General features: G+C 39.9%; 1 protein-coding gene across 2 annotated transcripts in view; it reads right to left on the bottom strand.

Moving 5' to 3' along the window:
- IL12RB2 (interleukin 12 receptor subunit beta 2) overlaps positions 1-17,090 on the bottom strand; it is an 83,704-nt gene that overhangs the window by 24,164 nt on the left and 42,450 nt on the right. For both annotated transcript variants that reach the window (XM_053214205.1, XM_027058905.2), the window contains exons 9-10: positions 13,490-13,709; positions 2,977-3,177 (exon numbers count right to left, since the gene is read on the bottom strand). In XM_053214205.1, the coding sequence (XP_053070180.1) occupies positions 2,977-3,177; positions 13,490-13,709 (421 nt within the window). The remainder of the gene's footprint in view (positions 1-2,976; positions 3,178-13,489; positions 13,710-17,090) is intronic.

Genomic DNA, 17,090 nt, shown 5'->3' with positions numbered 1-17,090 from the left:
TCAGATGTGTAACCAATACTGTTGGAAGAGACCACAAGGAGATCCGAACTCATGCCATGGTGAGTTCCCATTCATATTCATGAACCAGGTGATACAGAGAAAAGGCCACAGTGAGCTTAGTCCAGTCATCCAAAGCTTCTTCACAGTGGCATGCAGACCCAGGAGCCAAAAGGGCAACAAGGAATAAGGAATCATATTTCATCTGGGAGGGGCTAGGGCCTGGCTGCTGTTGCTGGTCCTGGAAGCATCCGGCCAACCACTGTGCCTGTGTATAGCTGTGGGAATTCCAGAGGAGCTCATTAGGCAAATAGTATCACTGCATTTTGCCGTGCAAAATGTGAGTTCAGGGCAGAGGCTTTGGGACTGCTGCATCAGAAGCTGTGGCTTCTTTTTGTGAATAGCCCACCCTTAGTGGAGGAGGGAAGAAAATGTGGATCCATAACTTAGTTGACTTTTCCCTTTGCATGCAGAGGAGAGCCCTAATAAGCTTGTTCCCTGGTTCTGACCTTAAGGACCCCTGTTTTATTGGCTAATTCTTACACAAACACACCCTAATCATTAGCTCCAAATTCCTTAGTTTTGCCGTCCAGTGCACAAAGTCCACATTCCTAAGTTTTTTTATTTCTTTCTATAGTCTGGCCCCAACTTCCAGGCCTATTTCCCACTACTCCCGTGCATACATATATACCTGGCACCCTTGGACAAAGGCTCTGTTCCATGTTTTTAAACTATAGCTATAGTGGATTTTTTTGCAGAAAGCTAATTTCACCTATTAAATTTGGGAGAAGACAAACATTAAATGATCAGTAATGAAGAATGATCATAGAGGAAGTCCAGTGGGAGCATGCAGAAGAGGGACCCAAATAGCCTAGGCATCAGGGAAGGTATTTCTAGACATCTACAGATAGATATCTACATATTTATATAAGGAGTGGATCTATATGGTCAGAACCATTTTTACCCACACAAGACAGGGCTGATAGTCTCTAGCCTGGGCCCATAAACCTATAATCTAGGAGCCGGATGGTATTCTGACCTTCAGGATATATTCCAAAACACCCAACTCTGCCCTAGCCAGATGATGAGAAAAGGCTGGTAAGGATCCGAAGGCAATGAGTCACCTTACTGACTGGAGAGCACCATATTGAATTCATAAGTATGAATTACTTAATTTGTTAAGTGTTTATTTCCAGAATGTAACATCAACACTAATAGCTAACCAAATATTTTCAAGCAGGGGAACAACTTTAATTAGTAAAATTATTTCACCCAATATCATACTGATTTCATTCAAATGAGTATTTATAAAGTGCTTAAAAATAATTTAATATCTTAAATATGAAAAACATTCTCTCCTGTCATCTCTTTTATGGTATTTGGGTAATATTATAGAATTTCTAAAAGGAAGAAACTGTAGGGACCACAGGGCTCAAAGTATCCCACAGAGGTAAATCCTAATATAGTTTATAATAAGCGTTTACAATTTCGTAGCAGTTTAGAGTTACACTGTAACATTTGATTTGATGGGCATAACAGCCCTAAGGGGAAGTTGGTCCTATTTCAACAATTCTAGTGACAGGTAATGCACCACTCTGAGGGCCAATCGATTGTCTTATTAGAGACCATCATGTGTAAGGAAATTTCTTTCTCAAAATTGAGCTGACATCTGCCTTATAATTTCCACATAGAGGATTTAGTTGTGTTCTCCAGAGCAACAAAGGACACATACTCTTTCTCATGTATACATCAAAGCCAGCAACAGCCATCAAACCTCCCACCCCCATCTAGAATTCTCTTCTACAGGCTAAATCGTTCCCACATTAAAAGTTCCAGACCTCCAATGACTTGTTCTCATCTTCCTTTGATGTTCACTGGGTTATCTAGACAACATTGACTTTAAGTGTAGTGATTAAAACCGAATGCAACCCACTAGAAATCTGAGCAGCTACAGTATAAAAGAGGCACACAGTTAATGACTAGCTCACGTGTTGTCACATGTTCTGCTCTGCTTATTTCATCTATCTTGTCTCCGTAAGCAGGGCATGTATATCCTCCTGGACAGGTGTAATGATTGCCATGGTGTAACAAAAATATTATAGAATTTAGAGCTTGCAAGCCTGTAAGAATGTTAGCCCTGTCACATATAGTAACAACAATGACAGCTAAATTATCAGGTACTTAAAATGTGTTAGGCACTATTCAAAATGTTTTCTCTACATCAATTCAGTTAGTCCTCACAATAGCCCAATGGGGTAGGCAATATTATTTTGCCCATTTTGCAGATAAAGAAACTGAGATAAAGAGAAGTTAAATAACTTGCCCTAGGTCACACAGCCTAGTGACAGAGCCAGGACTTAAACCCACAGAACCTGGACTTTCAGCTACTCTGCTGAACTTATTCCTAAAAGTGACATTGACTAAGTTCTGTCCAATCATTTTAATATATTTTTCAGATGCCTTCTATCACTTGATTGTAACTACTGACGTATTTGGATTTGGGGTCTAGAGATGCTAATTATCACATAGATAATTCTGGATTTATTATCACACAAATACTATGCAGAATTGGTAATGAAAGATCTCCTGGTTTCCTCATCTGTACAATGACTACAGTAGTTGCTACATAAGATTGTTCTGAGAATTACGTAAACTCCTAAGTGAAAGGTGCCCATCACACTGACCGATTACTACTTAGCTCTCAGCCATGTTTGTTTGGTTCAATGATGCATTTGGCATGTACGGCTCTGTGCCAGGCACATGAATTTTCCATAAACACTAGAGATTTTAGTCAATCAGTTGGTATTCTATGCCTGCAGTGGTATACTCTGAGGTGCTGTCCTGAAGGACCCTAGGTCATTACTATTCCTCTTATGCAGCCGCCTGTAAACTGAAGAAGGTTCTGGGTTCCCACCTGTGACTTCCTCCAAAAAATGTGAGCTTAGTAACTCTCCAAAAGGAAGGTGAACAATTAAATACCTGGAATCAAAGCGGACACATTGTAGGGGGGGCTCCGCAGCCAGTTTAGAGGGGGCTGCGTGTCACTCCCGGAATGGGGCTCCCTCCATTCCACCACATACTCCTGGACAGCAGGGGCGGCTTTCCCAGGGGGCTCCCAGGTCACCATCATGTTGTCCACGCCCTCTGAGTTTGCAGAGACCTGACGAGGAGCCAACAACTCTTAATGGGGAAAAGGGGGAAGGACAAAAACAAATTCACAGGTGGATAAAGATATAAAAAACAACTCATCCCAGCAAAGTTTTCCAAAAAAACACTTTCTTTTTAAGAACTTCAGATTTGGCAGCGGGGGTGGGGGGGGGTGCCTGGGTGGCTCAGTTGGTTAAGCGTCCAACTCTTGATTTTAGTTCAGGTCATAATTACACAGTTCGTGGGTTCGAGCCCTGTGTCGGGCTCTGCACTGACAGTGAGGAGTCTGGTTGGGATTCTCTCCCCCTCTCTCTGCCTTCCCCCATTTCCTTCGCCTCAGAATAAATAAATAAAATGAACCTTATTTAAAAAAAAAAGGACTTCATATTTGTTTTCAACAAATCTGAATTGGCATCAGTGCAAGGACCCTGTGTAGTTATTATTTTCCTCTTCATCTTCCATTCCCCAAAGGTACCTGCTGTAATGAATATAATATGCATCCTTCTAATCTACCTCCCATATGTTTATTTAGATATCTACGTATCCTTGAAAATTAGTGTTGCTTTGTGTTTGTGCTTTGTATTTTCATGAAATGTGCTGGGAGTAAATATAATGCTTTTTCTTACTTTTTCTTTCCCATTTAATATTATATTTCTGGGATATGTCCATCCTGCTGCTATATGTAAATCCAGCTTATTCCTTCTGACTGCTACCTCAAATCTTTTTCTGTCCAAGCGACAATCAGGCAGTTCCTTCCAGCTGTTTGCTAACACAAACAAGGATGCAATGAACATTCTCTTCCATATTCTCATGTGTCCCTGTCCCAAGAGTGTCTCTGGATATATCTGCACAGAGCTGCTCAAGTATAAATACATGTATTATTTCATTAAACACAGCCAGAGTGATCTCTAAAATAGCCAATCAGTTGACACTCCAACAGGAAAAGCATAAGGAGGGGCGCCTGGGTGGCTCAGTCAGTTGAGCTTTGACTTGGGCTCAGGTCATGATCTTGCAGATTGTGGGTTCGAGCCCTGCGTTGGGCTCTGTGCTGACAGCTCAGAGCCTGGAGCCTGCTTCAGATTCTGTGTCTCCCTTTCTCTCTCTGGACGCGCGCCCCCCCCCCCCCCCCCGCCCCACCGCCAATCATACTCTGTCTCTCTCTCCTTCAAAAATAAACATTAAAAAAAATTTTTTTAAAGAAAAGCAAAGCGTAAGGATTCTTATTTCCCCACTAATACTTGGTATCTCTGACTTTCTAATTTTTGCCAATCTGGTAGATGCAAAGCAGTTTTTAACTACGGTTTTGTTTTTGCTTTCTGATTTCTTATGATGCTGAGCTTTTCTTCATATGTTACTAGCATTCTGACTTCCCCCTCTGTGAACTCCCTGCTCATATACTTAACTCATTTTTTCCGTTGAGTTTCCTGTCTTTTCTCTGATTTACAGAAATAGGTTTTATATTCTAGATATCAATCATTTGTCAGCTTTCAACACTAGAAATATTGTATTTCAGCTTTTTAAGTCTGATAACTTTATGATATGTTTGCACATAAATATTTACTTTGATTTAGGTAAATTTATCTATGGCTTGTGCAGTTTTTAAAAAAAGTGTTTATTTCTGAGAGAGAAAGAAAGAGGGAGAGAGTGTGCTCACGAATGGGGAAGGGGCAGAGAGAGAGGGAGGGAGAATCCTGACATGGGGAGATCATGACCTGAGCCAAAATCAAGAGTCAGACGCTTAATCTATTGAGCAACCCAGGTGCCCCTGGCTTGTGCATTTTGAGTCTTGTTTATGAAATCCTTCCATCTTGGGATCATGAAGATACTCAATTACATTTTCTCCTCTTGGCTTCTGGTTTTTACCTGCCACATTCAAGTTTTTAATCCAAATCTAGCTAAGGGAATACAATTATTAAGGGGAATAGATTTTATTATATTTTCCACACTTTGAGTCAATTTTTCCAAATGTGATACTATCCCTAAGTTCCATATATTTAATGGATACTATCCCTAAGTTCCATATATTTAATGGATACTATCCCTAAGTTCCATATATTTAATGGATACTATCCCTAAGTTCCATACACCAAGTTCCATATATTTAATGGGTCTATGTCTGGGGTCAGCTTCTTTGCGAGAACACACTGCTCATACTACTAGGCTTTGTGATGTCTATTTGGTTGGTAAATTCCCCTCCTCATTTTGCCCTTCATTTTCCAAAGTGGTCCAGGATATTTATGACACTTTATTCTTCCATATAGCTTTTGAATCAGTTTATCAGAGTCCCCAGAAATTCCAGCTGTTATTTTTTATTGGAATTAAGTTAAATTTATAGTTTAATTCAAGGTGAAATGATGGTGTTCCAGTGTTAATTTGTTCCATTCATAAATATGCTGTTTAATTGAAATTTTTCAGATCCTCTTTTGTATCTTTGTAAAATAAATTTTTTTAAGTTTATTTCTGATGGAGAGAGAGAGAGAGAGCGCGCGCGCATGAGCGGGGGAGGAGCAGAGAGAGGGAGACACCGAATCCAAAGCAGGTTCCAGGCTCTGAGCCGTCAGCACAGAGCCTGACATGGAGCTTGAACTCGCAAACTGCAAGATCATGACCTGAGCCAAAGTCAGACGCTTAACTGACCGAGCCACCCAGGTGCCCCAGATCCTCTTTTATATCTTTCAATGGAGTTTTAAAAATAGCTTCTTAAGGTTTTTATGCATTCCTTGTTACAGGCTAATTCCTAGACACTTTATACATGTATTCTGCTATTTAAATAACATCTTATATTCTAATGCTTTCTCTACCATTTGTGTGTGTCATTCTTATTTTTGGTAAACTGCTAAAGTTTCTAATTAGTTCTAATAATTTGTCTGTTGCCTTTGTTGAACTTTCCACTTAGTAATCTTATTAGCTGCACACTTAGGCATCCCCTCCTTCCGGGGCACCTGGATGGCTCATTTGGTTGAGCATCCGACTTTGGCTCAGGTCATGACCTCACGGTTCATGAGTTTGAGTCCTACACTGGGCTCTGCTCTGACAGCTCAGAGCCCGGAGCCTGCTTCAGATTCTGTCTCTCTCTCTTTCTCTGTCTCTACCCTTCACCCACTTGCACTCTATCAGAAATAAGCATACAATTTTTTTTCCAAAAAAAAAATCACCTTTCAATCTTTAAATCTCTTATTTCCTTTTGTTTTCATTGTTGCAAATTTTAAGGAGATTGTGCTTATATATCTTTATTAAGATGATATTTGCTGAAGGTTTTTGGTACCAAGTCTTTAAAAACCTAAAACATTTTAGTTTCTTCATAGTTTCCAATTAGGTTTATTTTTGTAAAATATTTATTAAAAAATATTTTTCACCAAGTACTTTTCTGTATCTGTTAAAAACATACCCCTTTCTCTTTTTTATTATTGTGATGAATTACATTAATACATTTTTCTGATATTTATCCATCTTTACATTCTTGGGATCAATCTGTTGATCATTCTGCACTATTTTCTTTCTTTTTTTTTTTTTGACCTCTCTATCCTCCACTTTCTACTAATTTTTTTTTTCAGAGACTTTTATAACAGATTTGATTTTTTAGAGAAGCTTTAAGTTCACAGCAGCATGAGTGGAAGGTGCAGAGTTTTTCTGTGTACCCCGACCCCACATATGCATAGCCTGCCCCACTACTGACGTCCTGTACTAGAGCAGTACACACAGTAAGATTTTTTAATAAATATTTTCAAGTATTTTTTTCCCTTCATTTAGTTTTTTCTCTGCCTGGGACTCCTTTTAAGTAGTTGTCAAAATTTCTCTTTCTCTTCTTTCAGTCTTTTAAGTTTTCTCATTTTTCAACTTCTTTCCTGGCTTTTGATGCCTTTTGGAAGTCTCTCACCCAAACTTCCACTCGCTCGGTCTTGAGTCCTTTCTGCGATTCAACGCATTGGCTGTGTTATTTCAACAATTAAACTTTCCATACCGACTGTCTTCATTTGGGGCTTCTTCATAACCACCTGACTTGACTGATTCATGTTTCTACCAGCCTCTCTAATCTTTCTAAGGATATTTGTTATGCTTATTCTCAACTCTTGTTCTTTCTGTGGCATTAGTGAGATTTTCTACGGTACATGTTGTTCCCTTTGTTGCCTTTCTTTCCCGGAACTTGTGCCCCTCAGATTTCTCCTAATTTTCTCCTTTGGGATGTCTTATTTTCTTGGGTTGCTGTTGCAGCCTTGGCCTTTATCTTTCCGTGGGAAGACAGTGAAAGCTTCACTGTAGTTTGTGCTTCTCCAAGTAAGTTCAGGTGGGGAGGAGGAGCTTTTCAGGGTGGAAAGTTCCAGGCCAGAGAGTCTACAGTGATTTAGCTTGTGTTCTACCTGTCCTCAGGTTCCCCTGAGGTATACTTAGTACCTCCAGAACCAAGTACTCATGTCTTAATGGCTGGCACTGCTCTGCATGGGGGATTGGGACTGTTACTCTCTTTTGTAATTGCCAGGCCCATGGGGTAGATGGCAGGAGAAATCTCAAGGACCAGCCAGCTCAGAGGCAGTCTTTGCTCTAAGCTCCCCTCCACAGCCAGGTGCTGGGGCTTCTCTGAAGTTACCCTGTTCTGCTCTCTGGACTTCCCTGCTCCATAGTAGAAATGTCTAAGCAATGATCATATCAGGGCAACATGAGTGATAAGAAGGAGTGAAACCAGAAAGTGCTACTTCAGCACTCCCTTTCAACACTATTCCCCACTGCACTCAGCCATCTATTCTGTCCCTCCAATGGCATCCTCAGTACTGTGCTTGGTGGGGAGGGCCTATAACCTGGGTATTGGCCATCTTGTCAGGGACTGGAACTCCCCACTAGGGGTTCCCTTATATTCATTTGCCTTGTTATCAATGTCCTGGCTATGCCACATGATTTTTTTTTTTTTGAGAATGAAATGCATTCATTTGGTAAATATTTATTGAGCACCTATAGGTTCCAGTACCTTTGCCAGGTGATGGACTAAAATAGCCAGAGACCCCTTCTGACCACTGCTTTCTCTGGAATTTGCTAGGCAATCAACTTGGCATTGCTCTGCCTGACTCATCATATTTACCAGGAACCAGCCTGAATTTCCTTCCCATGATGTTTGTCAGGGCATGTTCTCTCCTTCAGAACTCTGATAACAACTCACCTTCCTTCTATCACCTTTCAGAATTATTCCTTTAGCCTCAGTCATTCAACTTCCCATCTCCTTTTTCCCTGAGAGCTTCTGAACAGAGTTATAAGGTTCATAAGGTATTTGCAATAACGCATCTAAGAGACAGGTGGCCTTGTTTTCCAGTCCAGTTCTGCCACTAATTGGATCTGTTGATCTTGGCTAGGTTATTTCACCTCCTGGGGCCTCAGTCTCTGACATCTGTATGGGTCTCTGTTTATGACTGTACTGGCTTCTGTTAAAAACTTTTTATTTATTTGTCTATTTATTTAGAGAGCATATAAGAGCAGGGGAGGGGCAGAGGGAGTGGGAGAGAAAGAATTTTAGGCAGGCTCCACTTTCAGAACAGAATTCAATGCGGGACTCAAACTCACGAACTGTGAGATCATGACCTGAGCTGAAATCAAGAGTCAGACACTCAACTGACTGAGCCACTCAGGCACCCCTGTACTGGCTTCTGACTTTTCCCATAGTTTTGAGAATTCTTGAGTACAGGCACTGGTCTGAAATATTAAATATGTTTTTACTTGCTGACTGATGGGTTTAGCACACATTCAATTTTCATCGTAAACCAACAAAATCACTCTTGTGCTTCTTTATAGGCAATGCTGTGGCAGGTGTTTTTTTTTTTACAACAAAGTTTTCCCTACTTTCTCAAAATCAACATAATTCTGCCTGTGGGGGGTATTATTTTTCTTTTCCTAAAAGGAAAGCTCTGTATGTGAGGAGTATACATTAACATACACTGAAAGAAAGGGAGACAAAATCATAGTACGTTATCCCTACAGATCATTCAGAATATGTGTGAGACAAGAACGCTCAAGGGTGGGACCATGTAATTTGCCAGTGTGTCCTCTATGTCACCTGGGACGTGCAGGGTATTGGGTGGTTCAGGTGTCGTCTTAGGAGAAGCATAGATCCTTGATACTCCAAGATTTCCAGGACCAGAACTCTCTTCGCTATTGCTCAGTTCAAGTACTGTCCTATCTTACCTCCCCTGCATGTTCATCTGTATGGAGCCTCATCCTTTTTTTAACACCCATCCAGTCTGAGAGGAGAGAAACAGGTGTTTTGTTTGTCACTGCTTTCCACCATCTTTCACCTCCCCAGGGACTTCATTCCATTAATTAGTCCCTCTCTCCCCTTAATCCTCACACTCTTCCCTACCCAAGTCTTTTTCTCAGCTTACAAGCTTGCTGAGATCTCACTTTAAAATAAACCCACACACCCACACACCTCCACTCCCACACCTGGCTCACAGAGCTCTCCATGCTCGGGTCACATGTTACCTCCTTCCCTGGCATTCTCTTCAAGCCCATGCTTCAGCTTTTCTCTGTTCCTAGAGCTCCCTGTGCATCCATCTAATCTTGCATTTGTTCACTGTACCAGAGTTTATTTGTTTTTGTTTGCCCCCCCCCATGACTGGATATAACTGGAGGACCTCAACAGTATATTTTACCTATTGCTGGATTCTAGCTGCCTTATGTAGTATATGCTCAATAAATGACTGCTGAATGAATAAAGTAGAGGCCAACTCTAACATAATGAATGTGTCATTTAGAGAAGTTGTTACCAAATCTAAATAAAGCATCTGTAGGAGTGCCTGGGTGACCCAGTCAGTTAAGCGTCAGACTCTTGATTTTTTTGGCTCAGGTCATGATCTCAGCTTTGTGGTATCGAGCCCCACGTTGGGCTCTGCACTGACAGCACGGACAGCATGGAGCCTGTTTGGTATTCTCTCTCTTCCTCTCTCTCTCTGTCCCTCCTCTGAGTGTGTGCCCTCTCTCCCTCTCTCCCTCTCTCTAAATAAACATTAAAAAAATAAATAAAACACTTGGAACAGGCCCAGAAAATTCACCAAGATTATATCCTCAAGACCCAACTGCAGTGGCATTTGAAGAAGGTATTCTGACATATTACATTTTAACAACAGCAGGATACTAAATAGTGGTATGAGTTCAATTACCCCCACAGGGTATATTAAAAATTATATATGCAGTACTTACTGAAGAAAAATTTTTTAAAAAATACAGAAAGCAAAAGTGGGGAGTCCCTGGGTGGCTCAGATGGTTAAGCATTCAACTTTGGGTTTCAGCTTAGTTCATGAGATCAAGCCCCAGGTTAAGCTCTCTGTGCTGATAGTTCAGAGCCTGCTTGGGATTCTCCTCTCTCTCTCTGTCCTTCCCTGCTCACTCTCTCTCTCTCTTTCTTTCAAAATAAATAAATACACTTATAAAAAAAAGCAAAAGAGAAGGAAAATCACCTGTAATCCTATGATGCCGTCATGACCTCTATTAACATTTTCATATACATTCTACTAGATTTTTTTTTAAGATGCAAAAAATGTGTAGTCATATAAATACATTTCTTTCTTTCTTTTTTTTTTTTGAGAAAGGGTGGGGAAAGTGAGAGTTTGAAGCAGGCTCCATGCCCAGCAAGGAACCCAACTTGGGGCTCGATCTCACAATTGTGAGATCATGACCTGAGCCGAAACCAAGAGTTGGATGCTTAACCAACTGAGTCACCTAGGCACCCCGTTAATACATATTTTATTATTTTATTTTATTTTATTTTATTTTATTTTATTTTATTTTATTTTATTTCATTTATTTATTTAGAGAGACAGAGTGTGAGTGGGGCCTGGGCAGAGAGACAGGGAGAGACAATCTTAAGCAGGCTCCACATTGTTAGTAAAGGGCCTGATGTGGGAATTGAACTCATGAACCATGAGATCATGACCTGAGCTGAAATCAAGAGTCAGATGCTTAACTGACTGAGCCACCCAGGCACCCCAATACATATTTTAAATAGCATCATCCCATACATACTACAAAAAGTCTACCTTTTTACTTATTATGTGCATTTTTGCTTGTCAATAAAAGCACAATTAGAATATCACTTTAATGCTAGTGTGGGATTAGGCAGGTGAGAGTCATGATACATTAAGCCAGCCCATTCTCTATTATTTAACAGTTAGGTTGTTTGTGGTGTTTCACTATTTCAAAATTTTTTCCACAAACATCTTTGTACCTACACTTCTAAGCACTTACCATTTGCTGAGGATTCATTTCTAATGATAAAATTTTTTGGTCAAAGATATATTAGTATTTGAAGTTTGTTACATATGGCCAAATGTCTTCAGAAAGTTGTACAAATTTACATACCCACCAGCAGGCTACAAGGGTATCTCTTCCCCACACACTCCCCACGTGGGTTATACTAACTCTACTTATTCTTTCTCAGTCTGATTTGGTTTCTCATGTTTTTTCAAAAGTTGCATGTCATTGATTGCTAGTTAGGTTGAACATATTTTCACATCTTTATTGCTACTTTTCTATTTATTTTTTGAGTTGCCAGTTCATATCCCCTGGTCACTTATTTATTTGAAAAAATAGATAATCTCCTTTTGCTGAAAATGTGATATAAACACTTCTTAAATTGCTATTTACATTTTTAAAACATTTCATTTATTTAAAAAAATTTTTAATGTTGATTTATTTATGAGAGAGAGAGAGAGCATGAGAAGGGGAGGGGCAGAGAAAGAGGGAGACACAGAATCTGAAGCAGGCTCCAGGCTCTGAGCTGTCAGCACAGAGCCCGACTCAGGGCTCAAACTCAGGAGCAGTGAGATAATGACCTGAGCCTAAATCAGACGCCTAACTGACTGAGCCACCCAGGTACCCCAAATTGCTATCTACATTTTTAAAGCTTTGTTTGTGGTGTTTAAAAAATTTTTATTTTACTATGCATACAGTTTGAGCTTTTTTTCCATACAGTTAATTCATCTTTTCCTTCGGGTTTCTGCCTTAGATACCTACCCACATTTGTCAGAGGTTATCAGTTACCAGTTATCATTCTCCCAAACACTCTCTCCTCATCATCTTTAGCAAGGGAACACTGCTGCCTGGAGTATATTTCTAAGTCTCCTTTGCACCTGTGACCAGGTGACCAGGCAGAGTCAATGACTCCAAGTGTGTTGTGTGACCTGGAACAAAGCTCCTCAGGGTGAGGGCCCTCCTCTCTTCCTTCTTTTCCTAGAAGAAAGTAGCTAGAGCTCTGGCAGCCATCTTGGACCACTTCCATCTTGAGGATGGAAGCCAACTTGGCAGAGGGAACAGAAAGAAGGAGCCTGGAATCACCAAGCTGTCACATCAGCCCTGAGCTGTCTACCTCTGAACTTCTTATATGTGAGAGAATTAATAAAAGACACTCTAGTCAGACCTCTGGTAAGAGCAACCCCTTACTGCTAAGAGCAATTCCCAACTCATATACCAACCCAAAGTTACATCAATATTTATTTGTATTTTCTTCTAGTTATTTTTAGCTACTCTATTATCTCTATGTTTATGGCTGTATGACTGAAAAGATATATAACTAAGATTTAACAGTGTATATAAAATAATCATGTTTGAGTAGAAACTTCTTTCAAATGATGATTGCTAGACTCACATGTAGATAAGATTGTTCCACTGGATTTTAAGAAAGGATTTAATTATAGTTTTATTAGGCATTTTTGGAAAAGTTAGGCCAGTGATCTTGACATGGAATCTATTTATAATACAGATTTGAGAAACAGCATTTATATCCATTTTATTGACTAATCATAGGCTTTTATCTTGAGAAATTAGTTTTCAGAGCATGCAACTGTAAAATGTGTATAGCTAGTTGGGAGATTTTCAATATAGATAATTGGTACATATCTAAATTTGTGTAATAAAGAGCTATAGTACAGAAAAATTTTACTATGATTTCATTACAGCCAGAATTTCAACACTATTGGTTTTAAAATATGCTTAAGTGTAGAATATTTTTTTCTAGAACTTGACAACACATGCTATTCTTGGTCCTAGAAAAATTAGCCAAATATTAGTGTTCAATTTAATGTAACTAATATTTCCTAACATTTGTTAAGCACCTACTATATATTAGTCTTTATTTAATCTGACAATGAGCTGCAAGACATAATATAATCCCTACTTTGGAGAGGGGGAAACTGAAGTTCAGACATGTTAATTCACTTGTCCAAGGCCGGGTGCAAAAGAGCCTCTGAAGGCTGTTAGCTCCAAACTCCTGTGTTACTCATGCCAGGCCCTGGGCTGAGCCAGTGGGAGATATGAGGTAAGTAAGATACAGTTTCCCACAGGCAATAATTGAAGGAAACTTGGTACTTACCTGCCTCACACAGGTCCGTTATGTTAATACGAGTAGGCAGGGAACTGCCTTTTGAGTTGGCTGCAGACACAGTTGCAGCCCAGTTTCCAGTTCTGGGAATGATCCAGGTCCAGGAGGTGTGTTCTGTGATGTTCTGCATTGTGACTTTCCCCCCTGCCACCTCCTGCAAGGTCACTAGATAGTGGAGGATTTTCCCTCTTGCCTCAGATACACTCATATTCTGTAAAGAAACACATCCATTTACTGTGTAGTCTCAAACAAGGTCGCTGGATCTTTGTGCCTGGACCTTATGGCTCCTGTAGCAGCAGGTTACATCCGAATGACTTATTTATATCTTCTCATCTGCTGCACTGCATATTTTTGTGCCTCCACCAAAACCCACCATTTAGGGGAAAAAATCAGTTAATATTTTTTAAAGCTAATTCTTAAAGACACATTGATTTTCCTTTCTTGTTTCAAAATGAAACCTCCAGCAGTAGAAAACTCAATTACATCCAATGGAACAAGAGTGGAATCTGAACTCAGATGATCTAGGTTTCTGTTCCAGCCCCACCAATTACTAGCTGTGTGAGCCAACGCAAGGCATTCAGCACCTCTGAATCTCCATTTTTAAATCTGTGAAATACACACACACACACACACACACACACACAAACTTTTTATGTAGAAAGTGTAATGCTGCTCATTAAATCAAAAGTGAGATTTTCAAGAGCTAAACTAGTAAAATCCACACTTCATGAACTGGATTAGCCATCTGTCCTAGGAAAGTAAGACACTGTTTATAAATGTGTGACTAATGAGTTTTGGAATTGCAAGAATTCCAATTGAGATCATTTGGGAGGGATCCCAGAAAGTAAGCAGAAAACTAATTATTTGTATTGTAACCCTGTTTGGATAAGGACCATGGGAAACAGAAGCAATGAAAATGGAGAGCTGCCAAGGCCAGCAATGGCAGTGCCCATCCATGCCTAGTACAGGGAGAAAAAGGTTTAACCCGTGAGACTTAAGCATTACCATTTTCTTGGCAAGGCTATTCCTTCATGGGTGCAGCTGCTAAAAGACACATTTTAGGACTGCCAAATGCCTCTTTCTCTGATTCCCTGCCCCTCAAGTAATCTTCTAATAATTTTGTTTCCTGTGAAGTTTATCTTTCAGGAGAGACTGGGATAACAGGAACATCTGGTTTACTTAAAATTTATGTTTTTCACTTTAAGTGAATAAATTGGCCTTCTGATTATAATTTGGCTTCTGAAATAATTAGCATGCTGAGAGAGAATGTTCCTATCTGCTGACTCAAGCCTCCTAGTTAGCCCAACAGCTGCATTCCTCACTATAAATTAATCCATGAACATCTAGCTTTTTATATTTCAGTCTCTGGGAACTTGATTAATGCAGGTCCTATCCTAGGTGCGCTTCTGGATCCACAAGGTCCAGGACTGGATCTTAAACCATGGTCAATGCACCAGATGAATGCCATGTTGCTGAGGGCTCTTTTGGGTGCACATTCAGTCTTTCCCTAGAAGACATTTTTGTGTTCTGGCAAGAACCAAGAAAGTTAATATTTTAATTGTACACCACAGTCAATTTTATAGGCCTGTTGTTTAGATTAAAGTGAGTGCTTTTGAAATTGCGATATTCTGAACTGTTATTAATAAATATGCCCTTTGTACCCCAATGTTTATAGCAGCACTATCAACAATAGCCAAAGTATGGAAAGAGCCCAAATGTCCATCGATGAATGAATGGATAAAGAAGATGTGGTATATATATATACAATGGAGTATTACTCAGCAATCAAAAAGAATGAAATCTTGCAATTTGCAGCTACGTGGATGGAACTAGAGGGTATTATGCTAAGTGAAATTAGTCAGGGAAAGACAAATATCATATGACTTCACCCATATGAGGACTTTAAGAGACAAAACAGATGAACATAAGGGAAGGGAAGCAAAAATAATATACAATCAGGAAGGGTGACAAAACATAAGAGACTCTTAAATATGGAGAACAACAGGGGTTACTGGAAGGGTTGTAGTAGAGGGGATGGGCTAAATGGGTAAGGGGCATTAAGGAATCTACTCCTGAAATCATTGTTGCACTATATGCTAACTAACTTGGATGTAAATTAAAATAAAATAAAAAATAAAAAATAAACATGCCTTTTGTCACAGGAGAAAAAAAGGATAAGTTAAAGCAAAAGCTGGCTGGAGAAGATAATTCCCTTAGCTATTACTCTATCCTTCCCTATCTCCTCTGTAGGTCCAGAGATAGGACTATTATTCCACCCTCACACCATATACCCCTTAGGGCACTCCTCAAGAGTTAACTGTGCTCACAAAGCTCCCCATTCTTGACAGGAACACAAGGGGCTTCAGTCTTACTCTGACAACTGAGAAAATAGAGCCCTAATTGAAAAAAAACACCTTGCAACTCAACCCTCACTACCTTCCTCTCACTGTCCTTCATAGACACATCAGCAATCTCCTTCAATCCTATGGGAGAGTGCTGGAAGAAGGGGGAAATGCCAAATCATCTTGGATCCAATGAACTTCCTAGGGACTGCTGTGGAAATCTAGCTCATTTCCACACACCACACACTGCAGTGATCTAGTGAACAGAGATGTGGATCTGAAACATGAGTGAAGGTTCCTAGAGGGTAGTGAAGGGCCTGGACCCAAACCCTTGCATTTTCCCCTCCACATCCCATATTTCGGAGTTGAAAATATCACTGAGAAGGTGAAGGTGGAGTTAGGTAGTTAGAGAAATAAATATGGTACCCCATATTTATACATATGTGTAAATGTATGTATAAATATGTGTGTGTATATATGTATATGTATATATATGTATACACATACACATATGCTTATACATATACACATACAAGTTATGCTTATATAAAATATTAAGCTCAAGTTTTAGGATAAAGGTTAACATCACTCAGGCAATTGGTCTCCTTCACCAATTTGAAAACGGGCACAATTTGTCCAACACGGTCCATGGAACAAAAAACTCAATGAGCCAAAAGGAAAACAGGTATTTATCCAGCTGGGCACATAGTCTCCTGAAGCAACTGAAAACAGTGCAATTTGGCTTTTTAAAAAAATAATAACATAAAGTTTGCAAATAATGCATGTAATACATCACCTCCAGATTATACTTGGTCTTGATGTAATGGAATATCATCACAGAACTTCAGAACCAGGCAGGATTCTACAGTTTAACAGTTCATTCAACATTTCATTTTACCAATAGGGAAATTGAGTCTGGGACATGAAGTGACTTGCTTAAGGGCTCTCAAGGGATAGATGGAGGAGCTGAGGTTGGAATCCAAGGCTCTTGACTAGTGATCCCTCTACTCCTGCTCCTTCTGTTGGCAAGCCTGAGACAACTGGTCACCAGGGGGCACCATGTTTCATAGTTGGAATCCCCAGTCACTCTCTGGCCCAATGTTGGAAAGCAGCTTGTCTAATTGCAAGGTTGTGGTATATTCTGATGTGGAACATCAACAGCAGACATCAGGTCAACAATTTTGGGATGGTGGAGATCCAGAATTCTTTTTTTTCCAGAACCAACAGGCCTTGTGTCACAAGGAGACAAG

Source organism: Acinonyx jubatus, chromosome C1 (assembly GCF_027475565.1).
Source record: "Acinonyx jubatus isolate Ajub_Pintada_27869175 chromosome C1, VMU_Ajub_asm_v1.0, whole genome shotgun sequence".
Taxonomy (NCBI): domain Eukaryota; kingdom Metazoa; phylum Chordata; class Mammalia; order Carnivora; family Felidae; genus Acinonyx; species Acinonyx jubatus.
Note: the sequence above shows the minus strand (reverse complement) of the source record. Positions and strands in the feature narration are given on the sequence as shown.